This window comes from Lacerta agilis, chromosome 5 (assembly GCF_009819535.1).
Source record: "Lacerta agilis isolate rLacAgi1 chromosome 5, rLacAgi1.pri, whole genome shotgun sequence".
NCBI lineage: Eukaryota > Metazoa > Chordata > Lepidosauria > Squamata > Lacertidae > Lacerta > Lacerta agilis.
In genome coordinates, this window is record NC_046316.1 from 6430059 (window position 1) to 6449696 (window position 19638).

At 44.4% G+C, this 19638-nt stretch overlaps 1 protein-coding gene across 1 annotated transcript in view; it reads left to right on the forward strand.

Moving 5' to 3' along the window:
- The first annotated feature begins 1727 nt into the window (after nucleotides 1–1727).
- The window catches only part of ARHGEF5 (Rho guanine nucleotide exchange factor 5), a 48500-nt gene continuing 30589 nt past the window's right edge, over nucleotides 1728–19638 (forward strand). Inside the window, exon 1 of the mRNA XM_033148348.1 lies at nucleotides 1728–1976. Coding sequence (XP_033004239.1) covers nucleotides 1896–1976 — 81 coding nt within the window. The 5' untranslated portion in view covers nucleotides 1728–1895. The remainder of the gene's footprint in view (nucleotides 1977–19638) is intronic.

The window sequence follows — 19638 nt, forward strand, 5'->3', positions numbered from 1 at the left end:
CATTCCAGTCATGCAGTAGAGGTGTGCTCGCATGTAAACACATACAAACACACACACCTCCACGTGCCTTTCAGTCAAGGAGAAAGCATTGCCGCAGCCCAAGGATACATTCTGCACAGGTAAAAGCACTTGAGCGGGGCCAGAGAGGGGCATGATGGCCTGAGGAGAGGGGAGTGTAGCTTGGAGAGAGTCGCCAAGCTGGCTAGAGATTTTTGAAGGGCAGTACTCACCCATTAGATAGGCGGTTCCTCACTCCTGATCTAGGGGATCCCGTTGGTGGAGCAGGGAGAGTGGGTCATCATGCACAATCATTTTGCTAAGACGACTGGTTGGTTGTCATGAAGAAGAAGAAGAAGAAGAAGAAGAAGAAGAGTTTGGATTTGATATCCCGCTTTTCACTACCCGAAGGAGTGGGGCTGAGAGACTTCAGAGAAGTGTGACTAGCCCAAGGTCACCCAGCAGCTGCATGTGGAGGAGCGGAGACGCGAACCCGGTTCCCCAGATTACGAGTCTACCGCTCTTAACCACTACACCACACTGGCTCTCCACAGTGAAGATAATTACTGACTGAATGCTTCTCCCTAAGCCAGTGCCCACAAAGGTCCGTATAGTTAAAGCTATGGTTTTCCCAGTAGTGATGTATGGAAGTGAGAGCTGGACCAGCATATAATGCAATATTGTACATTATTTGCAGTAATGTATGCATTTTTGTACATAGTGTATACAGGTGAAACTCAAAAAATTAGAATATCCTGGAAAGGTTCATTTCTTTTAGTAATTCAACTTAAAGGTGAAACTAATATATGAGATAGACTCATGACATGCAAAGCGAGATATGTCAAGCCTTTATTTGTTATAATTGTGATGATTATGGCGTACAGCTGATGAGAACCCCAAATTAACAATCTCAACTTTGGGGTTCTCATCAGCTGTGCGCCATAATCATCACAATTATAACAAGCAAAGGCTTGACATATCTCGCTTTGCATGTCATGAGTCTATCTCATATATTAAACTCCAGTAGCTAATGAAAACAATTGCTTACATAAATTGACTTTTCCATGATATTCTGATTTTTCGAGTTTCACCTGTACTTTTTCCACACTTTGGAGAGAGCTGCGCTGCAAAATTGGAAGAAGTTCAGCTTTCAAGGGTTCATTTCAGTTTGTGTATTTTGATCAGAAACACAGATTGGGTTGGTTCGTATTCAGATGTGAACTGGGTGACTTTCTGCTCATTCCCTGTTCAGTGTGGAAAGTTTCCTATTTACCAACCGATTGTTCTTTTTCCTGTGCTCCCCCCTCCCCCACCGTCTGCTGCAGCCACAAACGTGGAGTGCAGCTCAGTGTGTTGAAATTTCCTGATGCTGATCATGATGTCACAGGAGGAGGGGGGGGGAGGAAAAAAAACCCCTCCAATAATAGAAATGGCATATACTTTTAATGCGACTTACTCATAGCTTGCTGGTGTTTAGACTCGACCTTCGGAGTTGCCCAATGTCCTGGCTTCCGCTCAGGCACAATGAAGGAGTGGCTCAAGAAGGAGCTGTAAGCAAAACAGAGCTGGATTCCTTTATTTCCCTGCTCGGATGTGGTGCAGGAAGACGGGGGAGAGAACAACTCCACAGCGGTGGCTTCTGAACATTCTGCTGGCGGCGAGCCCTTTCCCAGGTTCCCTCTTGGTCTATCCTGCAGGATCCCCAGGAGCCACACTCACGGGTGCCTTGCTTACAAAAACCCCCGTGTGCTTGCATCAACTACCAATCCCTCCTTCCTCTGCCAAGCAGTGAAGTAAGACTGTCTCGCTGATGCAGGCCTGGCCACTAAACCCTTGCTTAGGGGCAAGGGGAAGTCCTCTGGAGTTCTCATAGACCTCATTGTGTGTGTGTGTGGCTTATGTGCATTACTGGATTCGAGCAAATGGGATACAAAGGAACAACAAACAGGATGCATCGCTATCGGAGGCGGCCAAAGAAGGTAACGTGCATTTTGAATTACTCGGCTGGGATCTCAGATTTTGAGTTAATTGCTTTGTACTGGGTGTGAGTTACATGCAGAAGAAGTCTGTGCTTCTTGTAGGCATGGGGAACCTCCATGTTCAGGAGCATAAGTATTGCCCACTGATGGAAATATGTAAAAAGAGAAGGCCATATCTTTATGTCTTGCCTGAGCCTGGTGGTTGTTGCAGACAAACTGTTGAGTTCAGTGGACTTTTGGTCTGATCTGGCAAGGCATTAGGACAACTTGTTGTTGTTGTTCAGTCGTTCAGTCGTGTCCGACTCTTCGTGACCCCATGGACCAGAGCACGCCAGGCACGCCTATCCTTCACTGCCTCCCGCAGTTTGGCCAAACTCATGCTAGTCGCCTCGAGAACACTGTCCAACCATCTCATCCTCTGTCGTCCCCTTCTCCTTGTGCCCTCCATCTTTCCCTGTAGCACAATGGCTATGAAGCTATGCTTCATAACACTCAGAAGAAGCCCTGGTGCTCTTTGCTACTTCAATGAAACATTTTGAACCCCTGAATGTGCTATATAAAGTATAATTTACCACTAGAATTAGCATCATAATACTCAGAACGAGTCCTGGTGCTCTCTGGTCCAGCTATGAACCGGAAAACCCATAATTCAAATCCTACTTCTAGCATAAGTGTTACTAGGTAGGCTCAGATAAGCCTTCCTCGTCTCTGTTTCAGTGTTTATGGGGAAAATAATACTGCCAAGCCTTACAGGGTGCTGTTAAGTGTTGCTGAAATAATGTATGTGAAACATTTTGAACAGACACAGCATGTTTTGTTATCCATCCGCTTGGTGTTTTTTCACCTGCATTTTAGTAAGAGAGGTTGCTTTGAGATGGAAAATAAACATTTTCCATCATTTTGCTGAGCATGGGTTAAGAATTTAGTGAGCAAAATCCAGCTGCCCACAGTGCTAGAGGATGGTGAACAAAGCAGAGCCAGCGTGGTGTAGTGGTTAAGAGCGGTAGACTTGTAATCTGGTGAACCAGGTTCGTGTCTCCACTCTTCCACATGCAGATGCTGGGTGACCTTGGGCTAGTCAAACTTCTCTGAAGTCTCTCAGCCTCACTTACCTCACAGAGTGTTTGTTGTGGGGGGTTTTAGGGAAAGGAGAATGTTAGCTGCTTTGAGACTCCTTCGGGTAGTGATAAAGCGGGATATCAAATCCAAACTCTTCTTCTTCTTCTTGTGGTACTTTGGCTTGGATACGATTGTGGCTAAGTATAAAACACTGAGCTATGTCAATTGGAGGATGTCCATACTTCAAAGCTCACTTCTTCCATAAACTCACTTTACAGTCTTAGGGCTCACCCACACTCACTTTATGCCCCGTGTGTTCCATGCACAAGCCTGTGCTTTCCTGGTCCGTGTCTGAGTGTTTCCCCCCACCCCTGCCACTTTCCTCAGGGAAAAGCTGCTCTTTACTGCTGAATCAGAACAAGTGGCCATTCAGGTTTTTTCACAGATTGCCATTTGCACTGATTCAGTTGCAACGAGTAAGCTTTTGTGAGGAAAGCAGTGCCTCCCACAAAAAAAGCACTCAGACAGGGAGCTTTAAAGCAGAGATCTGTACCTAGAAATGTGGAGCAAAGCTAAATGTGCATGAGTTGTTAGAGTAGCTATACTTTCTGCCTCGGCCCCCTTCGTGCAATATGGGATTGATAGTGACCTGCTTTGTAGGAGTGTTGTAATGATTACAGCAAGGTAATCATATACTTGAAGCCTTTTGAACACCTGAAGGTGCTCTCTACATGCTAAGTATCACAGCTGGAAGGAGTTTTGGTCCACCAACTCCGGGTCTCATGCCAGGTTCCTGAGGCAGACAAGATGCACTGTGAGAGTGTATATTGGGCAAGAGGCCTAGCAGCTTTCTTCACGCTTCCTTCCAGAAGCGTTTTCATACCAAAGAGAGGCCTTGAGCATTCATAGGCTGTCTGAATTAGCAGCCACCAAAGCACATCCCATAAACAGAATCGCTTTGGAGGAATCATAGAATCATAGAGTTGGAAGAGACCACAAGGGCCATCCAGTCCAACCCCCTGCCAAGCAGGAAACACAATCAAAGCATTCCTGACAGGTGACTCTCAAGCCTCTGCTTAAAGACCTCCAAAGAAGGAGACTCCACCACACTCCTTGGCAGCAAATCCCACTGCCGGACAGCTCTTACTGTCAGGAAATTCTTCCTAATGTTTAGGTGGAATCTTCTTTCTTGTAGTTTGAATCCATTGCCCCGTGTCCGCTTCTCTGGAGCAGCAGAAAACAACCTTTCACCCTCTTCTATATGACATCCTTTGATATATTTGAACATGGCTATCATATCACCCCTTAACCTTCTCTTCTCCAGGCTAAACATACCCAGCTCCCTAAGCCATTCCTCATAAGGCATCGTTTCCAGGCCTTTGACCATTTTGGTTGCCCTCTTCTGGACACGTTCCAGCTTGTCAGTATCCTTCTTGAACTGTGGTGCCCAGAACTGGACACAACTCAGTTGAGAGCAGCTCAGGTCACCAGTAAGTGCAACTGATGCTGGATCTCGTGAGCCTTCCTAGCAATGGTGCTGCAGCCTGTGGGGTCTGTATCCCTTCGGTTGGTAATATGTACTGCACACATAAGGACTGAGAGTGTTGATGGACTGAGAGTGCTCATAGACCACTCAGTGGTCTAAGCCAGGGGCCAGCAATTTTTTTTAGCAGGGGGCCGCTCCACTGTCCCTCAGACCTTATGGGGGGGGCGGACTATATTTTGGAAAGAAAAGAAAAAAGAATGAATTCCTATGCCCCACAAATAACCCAGAGATGCATTTTAAATAAAAGCACACATTCTACTCATGTAAAAACACACTGATTCCTGGACCGTCCGCAGGCTGGATTTAGAAGGCGGCTGGGCCGGATCTGGCCCCTGGGCCTTAGTTTGCCTACCCATGGTCTAAGCATTCACTTGGAATAGATATCAGTGGTCAAAGATTGAAATTCTATCTTCAGATTGAATTCTATCTCCGGAGAGAGATGTGGGGAGTGTGACCCTGCTGGTTTTTCTTGGCATCTCAGAGGCTTCCAGTACCATTGACCATGGTGTCCTTTAAGGAGGTGGGGGTTGGGGGCACTGTACTACAGCGTTTCTTCTGCTACCTCCAGAGCTGCCTCCAGAAAGCCATTGAGTCTTGGTACAATTACTCCAATTTCACCTTTATAGATATGGCCCTGGTGATACTACCTGGTGTCCAAACAACTCATTTATCCATTGCAGCTCTTCACTTCACTCATTGGCTAAAAACACTGATGGATCGTGATCTGTCATTTCCACAGACACCGTGTGTCTGTGTCTCTTCCTTTCCTTTCCTTTCTTCCAGGGCCCAGGATAATAAGCATCTTTTCCATTCCCCCCCCCCTCAAATCATAACGGCACATATTTTGCTAGTGACCTTTATCCGTTTCAGCAGATTCCAACTGCAGCCATGACAAGCAGAACATGTCTATTGCTGAATTACACACACAAAAGGATTCCCCACGATTGCCCACAAGGCTCCTGGTGTATTGAGATTTCACAAACGCAGCTTATCACTACTTTGGTGACTAGCGGCTGAATGTGTGAAATGCAAAACATGGCATTTGAGGTGACGTGGGGTGATTTGTGGTGGCTCGTTCGCAAATGCCTAGCCCCAGTAATTCATGTGTTGCTTACTGAAAGAATGGATTACGGCAATGTGCTTTATGTGGGGCCTTCCCTTGCACTTAGTGCTGCAGTTAGTGAAGAATGCTGCGGCACAATTGCTGACAGGAGTGAGGCCCTGTCACATATAACACCTGTGCTCAGCATTGGTTGCTGATTTGCCGCCTGGCCAATTTCAAGGTGTTATTATTAGCATATGTAACCATAACAACTTGGGACTAGTTTACCTACGACATCGCATTGTCCCACATGTGCCCACTTGACCTCTTTGATTGGCAGAATTGGCACTCCAACAAGTGCAACGTAATAGCTGTTCTGCATTTGTAAAAACTTTGGAACTCCCTGCTTATTGAGCAGCCGCCTTCCCTGTGCTCTTTTTTTCCTGTGCCTGCCATAAACATTCTTCCTTAAACAAGCCTGCCCAGATGCGTAGAAAGTTGAGGTAGTTTTAATGTTTTAGTATTTTCACTTTTGTAGAGCCAGTGTGGTGTAGTGCTTAAGAGCGGTAGACTCGTAATCTGGGGAACCGGGTTCGTGTCTCCACTCCTCCACATGCAGCTGCTGGGTAACCTTGGGCTAGTCACACTTCTCTGAAGTATCTCAGCCCCACTCACCTCACAGAGTGTTTGTTGTGGGGGAGGAAGGGAAAGGAGAATGCCAGCCGCTTTGAGACTCCTTCGGGTAGTGATAAAGCGGGATATCAAATCCAAACTCTTCTTCTTCTTATTGTATGTTTTAAAGTAGGGCTGTAATTTTTTTCTTGGTTTTCTTCTTTTTTATCTTTATCTTGAAAGGCTTTTTAAAATAAATAAAAAACAAACCAAGCAATGTATAGTTTTTATGAAATAAAGAAAGGGAACTTGTTCACCTGATGCTACAGATAATCATCAGGTTGTGAACCAGCCCGTTGCCAAAGTAGAAAGAAAACTCAAGTCGAGTTTGGCCAAATCTGTGCCAGAAAATGGGCAGAGTCGCGCCCAAGTCACGTTTTGGTATGCCACCTTGATTCAAAATGGCAGCCGGCATCCAGATGTTGACAGAGTGCTGTGCCCACCTTGGAAACCCTTGGAAGGTAGTGCACTCTCCTTCATTGGAACTTTTTAAGCAGTTTGATGGCCTTCTGTCATGGATGCTTTAGTTGCATTCCTGGGAGTTGACCTAGACGACCCTCCGGGTCCCTTCCAAGTCTACAATTCTATGATTCTATGGATACAGCCTATGGATTCTTCTATGAAGCTTCCATGTCATTGTTGCGACCATGGCCAGAGTTGTCAGAATTGCTGCCAGCTGCATCGTCACCAGTGGCCAGACTTACTCTTGTCGCCCTGTCAGGCTGAAAGTCCAAGTGGTCCAGGTGCCAGGAGATTGTTTCAGGAGGCAGGAAGCAATAGCAGCAGCGAGCTGACAGGACCATTGGTGGGAGAGGAGAGGGGTCTTCACCCTGACCCTGTGATGGACAGCAGGCAACAGTGCTTCTGTCAAGAGCACAGCGGACCAGCTGGGACACTCTCCAGTGCCATTAGGAGACACCCCAATGGTTTTGTGATGACACCTACGACTAAGCCCTACACTGGTCCTCTGCTGAGCCTCCAGACTGAGAGTAGCCACCAGCCTGATTCGCCACACAAGCGTCAAAGCATGATGTGGGTCCCCTGCAAGGTGGGAATGGATCCCACCATTGATATATGCCATCACTGCAAGCAGACTTTGAACAGGGGGAAGTAGCAGGGCATTACACCAACAACAACTTGCTCCAGCACTTGAAGAGGCTTCACCAGTCAATCTCACTCAGGCCAGAGGGCAGTAGCAAGGGCATAACAGTGGTGATTGCAGCAGATCTTTTCCCCAGCTAGCTCTCAGTTTCCCATTCCCAAGAGGCTAAGGTGGCCAACCATGGAGTTCTGGAAGCATGAGGTCATGAGACAGGGCTACCTGTCTGAAGATTTGCAGGATTCACACACACACCCCCTTGAGGAGCTACTGTTTCTCCAAATGTCATGTACCAATTGCAAAAACAAGCAGTTCATTGTTGTCTTGATTCTCCCAGTGAAAGTCAATGGGGGGGACTAAAAATTTGGATTTCCAAATATTGCTCCTATGCAGGGTCTGAGGCAGGGACCCTTTCAAGCAAGGTAGGGCCTGACTCAGAGCTCTGACCATGAGGCTGCTATTATTATTTATTGCATTTACCGTATATCTTGCCCTTCCGAAAGGAGCCTAGGGCGGCAAGGTGGGGGCCACCTCACAATCCCCCGTTGACATTGTAAGCATACATGTTAGGAAGGAAGTGAATCCTACTGAACTCAGTTACAGGTGGGTAGCCGTGTTGGTCTGCCATAGTCGAAACGAAATAGAAAATTCTTTCCAGTAGCACCTTGAGACCAACTGAGTTTGTTCTTGGTATGAGCTTTCGTGTGCATGCATACTTCTTCAGATACACTGAAACAGAAGTCACCAGATCCTTAAATATAGTGAGGGAGTGGGGAGGGGTATTACTCAGAAGGGGGGTGGGAATGGGTGATCAGCTGATAGGTGTGGAAAGCCTGTTGACGACTCTTAATGGCTGCAATTAGTCTTGCAGGGAAAGGCAAGGGGTGAGATGGCTAAAGATAGCTTCGTTATGTATAATGAGATAAGAATCCCATGTCTTTGTTCAGACCAGGTTTCTCCATGGTTTTAAGTTTGGTGATTAGTTGCAATTCAGCCACTTCTCTTTCCAGTCTATTTCTGAAATTTCTTTGTCTTAAGACAGCTACTGAACTCAGTGGAACTTGCTTCTCTCTAAACATTGCTAGGATTGGACTGTAAATTTTCTTTTGGCAGTACAAGGCAAGGCTTAGATATCTGTACAATTACTGTGATTGTGCATGTAGTGTTTTGAACGCTCTAAAATGTTGCACAAATGCACCAAGTATTATTATCCTCTTTATTCCCTGTTAAGTCCTTCATCTTCCAAGGCAACACAGTGCGCGCGGAATGGATGACAGCTGGGCTGTACTAAGTTTGGTTTTACTCAGTGCTATTTTTCTAGAAAAAAAAGGTGCACCGAACTCACCTTGAACACCTCCGTTCCTGTCTTATAATGGCAATGGTGCCCACCTGAAAGATGTCGGAACTGAGTTCTGGCAATTTCCAGCTGGGGGGGGAAATTCCCGGTTTTACTGGCCTTCTGGCTGTCAGGTTCGTTTTCAGTTCACCATATTTCACTTGCATGTGATACTTTTGAACAGGGTAAAATGTTGTCCGATACAGAAATGAAGCTACACGGCAACTAGCCTGCTTTGAAAACATTTGAATGCAGGTTACCTTTCTCAAAAAAAAAAAAAAAACAACACACACACACACACACACACACACAAGGGGAATTGCAAGGGCGGAGCTTAGGTAGCGGTGTGGAATGTGAAGCAACAAATACAACATGTGAAACCACACCCTTTGGTTAATGAACTCCAAGAACAGGGTTTGGCTTAAACCGAAAGGCGAGTCGAGGGAGGGAGAGAGGGAGAGAAGGTTTCATAGCTCCTTCCTGGCAAACGTCTGCGTCCTCTGCTTCCATCATCTCTCCCTGAAGAACAAACAGCTAGAACCATCTTCAAAGTTTCAGGTTTTAACTGGTTCTGCCCTCATTCACCCATATTTAAGCAGGGCGAGACCTTAGCAACTTGTACACAGCCACACACACACGTTCACACAAATAGCACTTGAGATTTATAGCAAAACTGCTCTATACCTCCTACCTCAGATTGTGTGTGTCGGTGTCCGGGGGAGGGGGGTGAGAATTCATGGTAGTGTACTGACTCGTTGAGAACAATTTCCTGCAATTCAAAAGCAAGCTTCCTGAGATGACTCCTAGGCCAGAATCCGTCTCCCTGTAATTCTAGTTTTGGATGTGCATGCACACAATCTTCCCTACTTGGGACTAAGGCTGCATTCACGTAGCAGATTATTCTGTTTTCCTGACATTACCCTAACTCTGGGGTCAGCAACCTTTTTTCAGCTGTGGGCCAGTCCACCGTCCCTCAAACTATGTGGTGGGCCGGACTATGTTATTTTTTGGGGGTGGGGATGGACAAATTCCTATGCCCCACAAATAACCCAGAGATGCATTTAAAATAAAAGCACACCTTCTACTCAAGTAAAAACACCACGAAGGCCCCACAAATAACCCAGAGATGCATTTTAAATAACAGGACATAGTCTACTCATGTAAAAACACGCTGATTCCCGGACCGTCCGCAGGCCGAATTGAGAAGGCGATTGGGCTGCATCCGGCCCACGGGCCTTAGGTTGCCTACCCCTGCCTAACTGTTAATTTGTGCAGTATCCTGTTATGAGTTTGAGAGGGTAAGCTTTATTCCTGAGCCCCCTTTCTAATTCTGGGATCCAACTATTAATATTTTACTATTTATGCTAAGTTCCAAGGAAGGAGATTACTATTAATTTATTTTTATCTGGTTATTATTACCTTTCTCCTAGTCCTGACCATCCTCCCGAGGCCATAATTACAATCTTTCAATTTGGCTAGACACTATACTCAACCGGCCTGGAACAACTTACTAGAGAAAAGGTCGCCACCCATGGGACAGAGGGTCCTTGAGGAAATGATAATTTAGCTATTACCTTGAGTTTTAATAGGTTATAAGGTTTTATTGGTAACCATACTTGTTGTGTTTTTGTTGGTGTTTCTCCTTTAGATGCTATGGCCAGTCGGCTACGCAAATAAAGTTTGAATTTGAATTTGTCTGGGATCCAACACAGATTCAGTTGCCGTAATGGCCAGGCAGTGATACCACTTCATTTCCAAGCGCTACAAATCCCCCCAACATCCTGCTGAAATTCTGTAACTTCTCATACCGCGAATGTTCAGAGTTGTTTTCGGTCCCACTGGGGTCGTGCTCTAGTTTCCCTGGGACAGCAATGATGAGGTAGCATTAGGAAACCATGACAGAACAATTAAGACTGTGTCCACACTAAGACGCTCAACTCCAGTGTGGATGAGTCCTAATAAAGAAAAATAAACCCACCACTAACACACATGTGGTAGAATGCGCCCACAATAAACACCATTCTGAGGGCTCATCAATCCGTGTCGATTTTCTGCCCACTCTTCCTCTTTTCTTGCAGCCAGGAGAGACCACTTTGCAAAGGGTGCCCGAGGAAGGAGGTGGAGATGCCATTTCTTCCTTTCCAGGAAGTCTAGGGTGAAGTGAAAGCATTGCTTCACTTGCCCTTCTCTGTGTCGTGCATGGGACAGAGGAGGACTATGGTCTCAGTCCTTTAGCTTTGCACAAGGCTCCACAAGAGGAGTACAATGAGTAGAGATGTGAAGGCCCAATGAGTAGAGATGTGAAGGCTGTTTCCCCCCGGTTTTTTCCTGAAGCCTTTTTTGTTTTTTTCCAAAAAAATTGAAAAAAATAGATTATGGAATGTTTTATTTTAATATGATGAATAAAATATTTTAAGATAAGGGGTTCAAATATTTTATAAATCATTTCTAAAAAAATATGTATGGTATCAGATTATTCTAATTTCTGTGAGGACAAGCAAACCGAACTCTCCAATGCAAGAACAAGATACATTTCTTACTTTAGGAGGTGCTGTCGTCACCAGGAAAAAAAAAAAGGTTTCAGTTTTGTTTTTGCATGCATGTGGTATGCATTGGTTCTGTTCCTCTTCACTAGGCCTCAAAGCACTGGAAGAAAATATAGAACAACAAAAAGGGCCTGAAAGTGTATACTTAATTACAGCTCAGAAAATGTTTCTGATTAAATTTCATGCCCATTCATTGAAACTTAGTCCCACTTCCTTCTTCAGTTCTTTTTGTGAGAATGTTTTTTTTTTTTTTAAATACTGTGGAGAGGAAATATGAATAATTGTTACTTCTGGATTTTTAAAAAATGTTTTGTGGAGTTGTTGTTTTTTTGTTGTTGTTGTTGTTGTTGTTGTTGTTGTTTTGGTCCCATATAAACCAGTAAACAGTTCAGGAGATTGTTGCTCCATTTGTTACAAATACAAATAAATATTATTTTAAAAGTAAATTCTGTTTGTAATAATTGTTTGGATACACTATATTTTTAATATGCTAGTTGTGGTAATTTTATGCCCATTAAAATTGTCCATAGTTATATTTTATGTTTCTAAAGTAACAGAATGACTTTCAATCTGGAAAAGAAAATAGAAGTGCTAATGTAGCATTTCCCCCCCCCCCATTTTTCTGAAAATTTCCGTTTCCCCCCGGAAAAAAACCAGGGTTTTTTCCGAGATTCAAAATTTCCGGAAATTTTACATCTCTTAACAATGAGAGAGACTGAGATGATGGAGCAGGGATATAGCCACAGACAGAAATCCCAACCCCAGCCACTGGGGAACAGGTGAGCTAAGCCAGACTCAGCATTTTCTCCTTTTCTGGAATTTTTACATATCCCAGGTATCCTTGAAATTTTTTTCAAGGCTAATATGGCAGGAGAAGGAGCCAAGAGGTTTATTCTGAGTCCATGACCTGAAATTGCATGGTAGTGCCTGTATGTCTAAAACTTCTGCCTGTTTCCACAGTTCCTAGCAAATGGAAGGTACTTTATGGAAACAGCTCCATATTTTATTTTTTTAAAGTCATTCCTTGGGGCAGAATACTGGTGCTAGACTGGGGCTTGTGAGGGTGTCATGTACAATAACTGAAAAAGGAATTCATAAATACCCATATATGTTAAATCAAAAATACAAGCAAACAGGGAAGAACATAATCAAAGTTACAAAACACAGGGGCAGGATAGAGGTGGTCTTTTCCAAACAAACAGAGAGCAGATAATACTAAACAATTAAAAGTCAAATTTCACAATTTGGTGAGGGAAGAGAGTATCTGAATTTGACATATAAGAAATTAAACTCTACCAAACAGCATAAAAACGTTTGGTTATGTTCCTTCCTGCTTGTACCTTTGATTTTACATTAATAAAAATTTTTAATGAAAAATAAACAATCATTTATGAATCGTCTAGAAAAAATCCTCGAAAAATTCATCTTGTTAAGTTTAATAGGCTAGAGGGTTTTGTTTACAAGTTTGCAAAGCATTTCTGGTTTTTGTTAATTAAGCAGCAAAGAAGCTGTTGTTTGTAGTGACCGCTCCCCACCTCAAATGGGGGGGGGCGCATTTTGCGGGGTCACACGCAGCCACCTGACCCTACACGATCCCCTGCAGTTCAGACTGGCTTCGCCTTCCCAAGCTGGATACCTGGAGGTTCCCACCTAACCTCAAACATTTAACCAATCCCAGCTGGGGAGGTGTTGCCAGGGGAGTTGACCAGGTAGGGTTAGGACCGCCCTGCACACACAAGAGAGGGTAGGACTTACCTGGGAGTCCACAGTCGGCTCCAGAGCTTCTCCCACCATGCCCTTCCTCAGTTTATGCCTTCCTTTTGCAGATTAACCTCTTCTTTACAGGTATGCAGGAGCTGCTATGGTCATTGATGGTTGCTGTTGAAGGACCGGGAAGGAATTTCCCTGCATTGGCAGGTTTTGCCTTCCCCATAGCAAAAATGTCACAACTTTGGCGGTTTCAGGCCTTGGGTGGAATCCTTTAGTCTTTGTTCAGTTGTTCAGTCGTGTCCGACTCTTCGTGACCCCATGGACCAGAGCACGCCAGGCACGCCTATCTTTCACTGCCTCCCGCAGTTTGGCCAAACTCATGCTAGTCGCTTCGAGAACACTGTCCAGCCATCTCATCCTCTGTCATCCCCTTCTCCTTGTGCCCTCCATCTTTCCCAACATCAGGGTCTTTTCTAGGGAGTCTTCTCTTCTCATGAGGTGGCCAAAGTACTGGAGCCTCAATTTCAGGATCTGTCCTTCCAGTGAGCACTCAGGGCTGATTTCTTTAAGGATGGATAAGTTTGATCTTCTTGCAGTCCATGGGACTCTCAAGAGTCCTCCAGCACCATAATTCAAAAGCATCAATTCTTCCGCGATCGGTCTTCTTTATGGTCCAGCTCTCACTTCCATACATTACTACTGGGAAAACCATAGCTTTAATATACGGACCTTTGTCGGCAAGGTGATGTCTCTGCTTTTTAAGATGCTGTCTAGGTTTGTTGTTGCTTTCCTCCCAAGAAGCAGGCATTTTTTTTAATTTCGTGATTGCTATCTTCCCTCAATTGGGGGGGGGGCGTGAAGTGGTGACCCATGGCCCCCCTGGGGTGGCGATCCCAGGGTTCTCTATTAAAGTGTTTGTTTGGAAGGGAGTCACTGGCCATACGCCGTTAGGTTGTCAGTGTTCTCCCCTGCGTTGCGGCAAAATGGGAGTCAGGCTCTCTGCTTAAACAGACATTTTCCAGAGCCAGCCCAATCCCCACACAGTTTGGATAACCCTGATGTTCCCCAGATCCCCGGACGGGGTCTGGGGGGGGATAAACGCCCAATGCCTAAGCCAAGGTCTCCCTACATCTGAAAGTTTAATAAAGTTGTGGCAAATTTTAATCCCATAACACGTTGTCATGAGTCATTATTCCTCCCGGGGGTCGCCTGGGGTCGGGGGGGGGGGTCTCTGCCTGGCCACGCAAAAAGAACTCTGCTTTAAACTAGTGGTTCAGCTTTGTAAATCTCTTTCACTCCATAATTTCCAGTCACGGTGAAGCATTTTTATAATGCCTTGGATGAAGCTGAGCACACAAGGAAACAAAAAGGAAGGGTAGTAAAATCTCGGAGTGGTGTGGTGGTGGTAAGATTCAGCCTTGTTCTCTCCCTTCCAGTGAAAATAAGCCTGGTCTCTGCCACCCAGCCCCATTATCTCCCCTATTGACCCATGTCATCATGCCCTCACAGCTGTCTGTGTTGCAAGAGGCTGCAGGAGTAATCCACTGGAGAGCCAGTGTGGTGTAGTGGTTAAGAGCGACAGACTTGTAATCTGGGGAACCGGGTTCGCGTCTCCACTCCTCCACATGCAGCTGCTGGGTGACCTTGGGCTAGTCACACTTCTCTGAAGTCTCTCAGCCCCACTCACCTCACAGAGTGTTTGTTGTGGGGGAGGAAAGGAAAGGAGAAAGTTAGCCGCTTTGAGACTCCTTCGGGTAGTGAAAAGCGGGATATCAAATCCAAACTCTTCTTCTCTTCTTCTTCTTCTTCTTCTTCTTCTTCTTCTTCTTCTTCTTCCAGGGTCATTCTCACGCATCATCTTCCTCCAGCTGATTAACCTCATTTTCTTCTTCTTCCAAATTACAGTTCACAGGAAAGGAAAAAGTGTGAGCTATAACATTGTAATTTGCCATTGATTCCCTATTGCGTTTTGTTGTTTTCTAAACTGTGTGCAAAATTAATGAAGAGTGTTTTTTAAAGAAATGAAATAAACAGAAACATTGTACAATATGTAGATTTTCCTAAGGCTTTAGAACCACAACCGTTTTCTTATTACCAGTTACAGGTAGGTAGCCGTGTTGGTCTGCCATGGTCAAAACAAAATAAAAAATATAAAAATTCCTTCCAGTAGCACCTTAGAGAACAACTAAGCTTGTTCTTGGTCTGAGCTTTCGTGTGCATGCACACTTCTTCAGATACACTGAAACAGAAGTCACCAGACCCTTATATATAGTGAGAGAGTGAGGAGGGGTATTACTCAGAAGGGGGGTGGGAATGGGGGATTGGCTGATGGGTGTGGAAAACCTGTTGATGACTGTTAACGTCTGCAATTGGTCTTACAGGAAAAGGCAACGGGTGAGATGGCTAAAGATAGCTTTGTCATGTCTAATGAGATAAGAATCCAATGTCTTTGTTCAGACCAGGTCTCTCCATGGTTTTAAGTGTGGTAATTAGTTGCAATTCAGCAACTTCTCTTTCCAGTCTATTTCTGAAATTCTGTTGTATTAAGACAGCTACTTTGAGATCTTGTATAGAATGTCCTGGGAGACTGAAGTGTTTCCTGTTTGGCAGGGGGTTGGACTGGATGGCCCTTGTGGTCTCTTCCAACTCTATGATTCTATGATTCTATGATTCTATGATTCTCCTACTGGTTTCTCTGTCTTGTGGTTCTTGATATCAGATTTATGTCCATTTATCCTTTGGCATGGGGTTCTTATTACCAGTGAGACTTTAAACATGTTTAAAATAGGCAGTTTGTAAAGTGCAGCTCCCAACCCTTAGGAGGTCATACTTACTGGCATCTATGCTGTTTTGATTTAATCTCAGCTATGACCTAATAATCCAGTATTAATTCAAAGGCTTACACTTCCTTTCTGCAGAACTCTATCTTGACTCAGCAGCGGCAGTGACGACTTCACCCAGAGCAAAGCTGGGTTATTGCCAGTGCAGATATGGTTACGTTTACTATCCGTTTTCTATGAAAACAATTATGTTGGTGGATCACTGTGAGGCAATATTGGGCCAGTGTTTTGGACTTGATGGAGTACTAACATCCGGTGATACTTATTTGTTTTACTCCATTTATGAATCATTTCCCATAAACTATCTCAAATTGATGTCAGAGTTTTCCAGTTGTGTGTTTCCATGGGATCTGCTAGACAATTCTCCTTAAATCTTCTGAATGGTTAGGAAATATCTGAAGGGAGGGGGGTGTGCCTTTGTCCCCCAACCCACCTTGCTATAAGGATGACATAATCTGTGTGAAAAGAACCATGCACTACTGTTTTTGAATGAGAGACAGGGCTTATCTTGTCCTATTAGGTTTTATCTGAATTGATGTTTGCTCTGATTTAGCACTGGGACGCAGGCGGTGCTGTGGTCTAAACCACAGAGCCTAGGGCTTGCCAATCAGAAGGTCGGCGGTTCGAATCCCCATGACAGGGTGAGCTCCTGTTGTTCGGTCCCAGCTCCTGCCCACCTAGCAGTTTGAAACCACGTCAAGTGGGCTCATCATGGTACCCTGAAGTCAGTGTGTTAAGAATGTATGATTTTGTACTAGTGAAGAGATATGGGAATTGATTTATTAGCAGCAGTCTAAGTAAAATAAGATGTAGGATTTGATTTAAGAAGTAATATGTTGTATTATGAAGTAAAAATAAATATTAAGAAGTTATATCTGGATATTTTGATGGTGATAGATTTAAATTTTAGAGATGTGAAGTTATTAAAGTAAATTAGAATTGGAAGCAAAGGAGAGAAAACGGGGGAAGTCCCCCAAGTAGATTCGAAATAAGATTTTTTTTATTAGTAAAAGGAATGTTGGTATTCCAGTCTAGGTTTGTATCTTTGTTTATTTTTGTTTTAGCTGTTGTATTTGTTGATGCTGTATTTGTTTTATTGTATTGTTTTTTGTCTTTGTGGAAAACCAATAAAATCTTTGTAAAAAAAGAAAAGAAAGAAACCACGTCAAGTGCAAGTAGATAAATAGTTACCACTCCAGCGGGAAGGTAAACAGTATTTCGTGCGCTGCTCTGCTTCGCCAGAAGCGGCTTAGTCATGTTGGCCACATGACCTGGAAGCTGTCTGCGGACAAACGCCAACTCCCTCGGCCTATAGAGCGAGATGAGCGCCGCAACTCCAGAGTCGTCCACGACTGGACCTAATGGTCAGGGGTACCTTTACCTTTACCTTTAGCTGATTTAGCACTAAAGAATGGGTTTTCTCTGTGAAAGGAGTGGGTCAACAGGCAAGACACAAGCTTTCTAGGCATGCAGACGTGTGGACAGGCCCACAGAGAGCTAAGTTTGCATTCTGTAAGCTAACAGCATTTTTGAGTTGCTGGTTGCTTCTGCCTTGAGATCTGATGTGAAGCAGTGGAACTGGGTGTCTTGGAGCGCTTAAACTTTACTTCCACCTATGCTCAAGCTCTTTATTTGTAGACAAATGTTACTAAGCCTCATAAACCTCAACTGACCCCTTTCCTAAGGAAACTAAACACAGCAAAGCACTGTGCTTCCTGGAACCTGTCACTGCTCGGAGAAGTTGGGAGAGTCACATAGCAGTATATTCAACAGAGAAGCTAAGGCAAACTTGGACATTTTACAAGTTTTGCCGCCGCATGTCTCTGACGGTCTTTGCAAACGAAGTTGGTTTTGCATAAGGAATGCGTTTCTGTCCTCCATTTCTGGAGTAGCGCTGAATTGCTGAAAATCAGTAGTTAGTGTTGTAGGTCTGTACTTTCCTTACAAATGCCTCTTGGAGTTTTCAGTGTCTGGTCATTTCCTAAAAACATAAGAGCCATGCTAGTCCATCATTCTGTTTCTACACTAGCCAACCAGAGGCCCACTGGAAGCCAGACCTCATTCCCAGCAACTCGCATCTAACAGAATTTAGCCTTCTCCATTAGTTTGTCAAGTTCTCTTTTAAAGTCGTCCAAGGCACAAATACAGGATGGGTGACACATGGCTTGAGAGCAGTACATGTGAAAAGGATCTAGGAGTCTTGGCAGATCACAAACTTGACATGAGTCAACAGTGTGATGCAGCAGCTAAAAAAGCCAATGCAATTCTGGGCTGCATCAATAGGAGTATAGCGTCTAGATCAAGGGAGGTAATAGTACCACTATATTCTGCTCTGGTCAGACCTCACCTGGAATACTGTGTCCAGTTCTGGGCACCACAGTTCAAGAAGGATACTGACAAGCTGGAACGTGTCCAGAGGAGGGCAACCAAAATGGTCAAAGGCCTGGAAACGATGCCTTATGAGGAATGGCTTAGGGAGCTGGGTATGTTTAGCCTGGAGAAGAGAAGGTTAAGGGGTGATATGATAGCCATGTTCAAATATATCAAAGGATGTCATATAGAGGAGGGTGAAAGGTTGTTTTCTGCTGCTCCAGAGAAGTGGACACGGGGCAATGGATTCAAACTACAAGAAAGAAGATTCCACCTAAACACTAAGAAGAACTTCCTGACAGTAAGAGCTGTTGGACAGTGGAATATGCTGTCAAGGAGTGTGGTGGAGTCTCCTTCTTTGGAAGTCTTTAAGCAGAGGCTTGACAGCCATCTGTCAGGAATGCTTTGATGGTGTTTCCTGCTTGGCAGGGGGTTGGACTGGATGGCCCTTGTGGTCTCTTCCAACTCTATGATTCTATGATTCTAAGTTGTGTCTGTTTCTTGTTACCTTGTTGTTGGTGTTGTTATGGCCTCCCCCTGCTTTCTCTGCCTGTGATATATTTCTCCCCTGATCTGCTTAAAAAATAAAAAAATAAATCTCCCCTCCCAGAAAGAGGAAGGTTGCCAGTCCTATTCGGAAGGCTGTACTTGCACTCTGCCGAAATTCGGTTGCAATCTAAATTATGAGCTGAGGAAACCTGACTTCTACAACTGTCTTCTGAATAATGCAAGTTGTGTGAATTTACATAATTTATCTGGTTTGGGGGAAGGACAGAGAGCTATGCAAGGCTCATGGAAGCACCACCCCGACTACTAGAAACCGTAATTCAGCCATCCTTCTGGCTTCTGAGATTTCAATAAATGCTCATGTAAGTTTAAGATGATTATTTTTCAAACAAGAAACCTGAGACTGCAGAGCAAGAACCTGATCCTGAAAGAGTTCCATGATTCTTTCATCCTTATTGATTTTGAGCAATAAGACACAAACCTTCCTCTCCAGCTGTTTGCAACTCAAGATTGCCATTGAAGGGGTCGAGATAGGGGGATCTCCTTAGCCTCTCTGTATCTTTCCTTCCATGGGTGTAAAACGAAGTTAGAATAATTATTCCAAATGCGTTTTTAAAGAGTATGGAACGATGATTCTAAGCTGGGATGTTACCAGAGAGAAAGGAGCTCACCCTTCTTCTGTTCAGACTTGCAGCTTGTTTTGGCTGGGGAGAAAAATATGTCAAGGAAAGAATCATTGAACTCTGCATAATAGGTAGTTTGAGCCTCAGGTAGTTGGAGTCCACATTCTTTGCTCTCTTTTCTTTTCTTTTTACACTCCTGAATGCAGGTTGTCTGCCCGCCTTTCCCCTCCCCTCCCCCTCCTCTTCCTCCTCCTCTTCTTCTTCTTCCTCTTCCTCTTGATTAGGTGTGCAGCTAAATGCTTTTAAATGTAA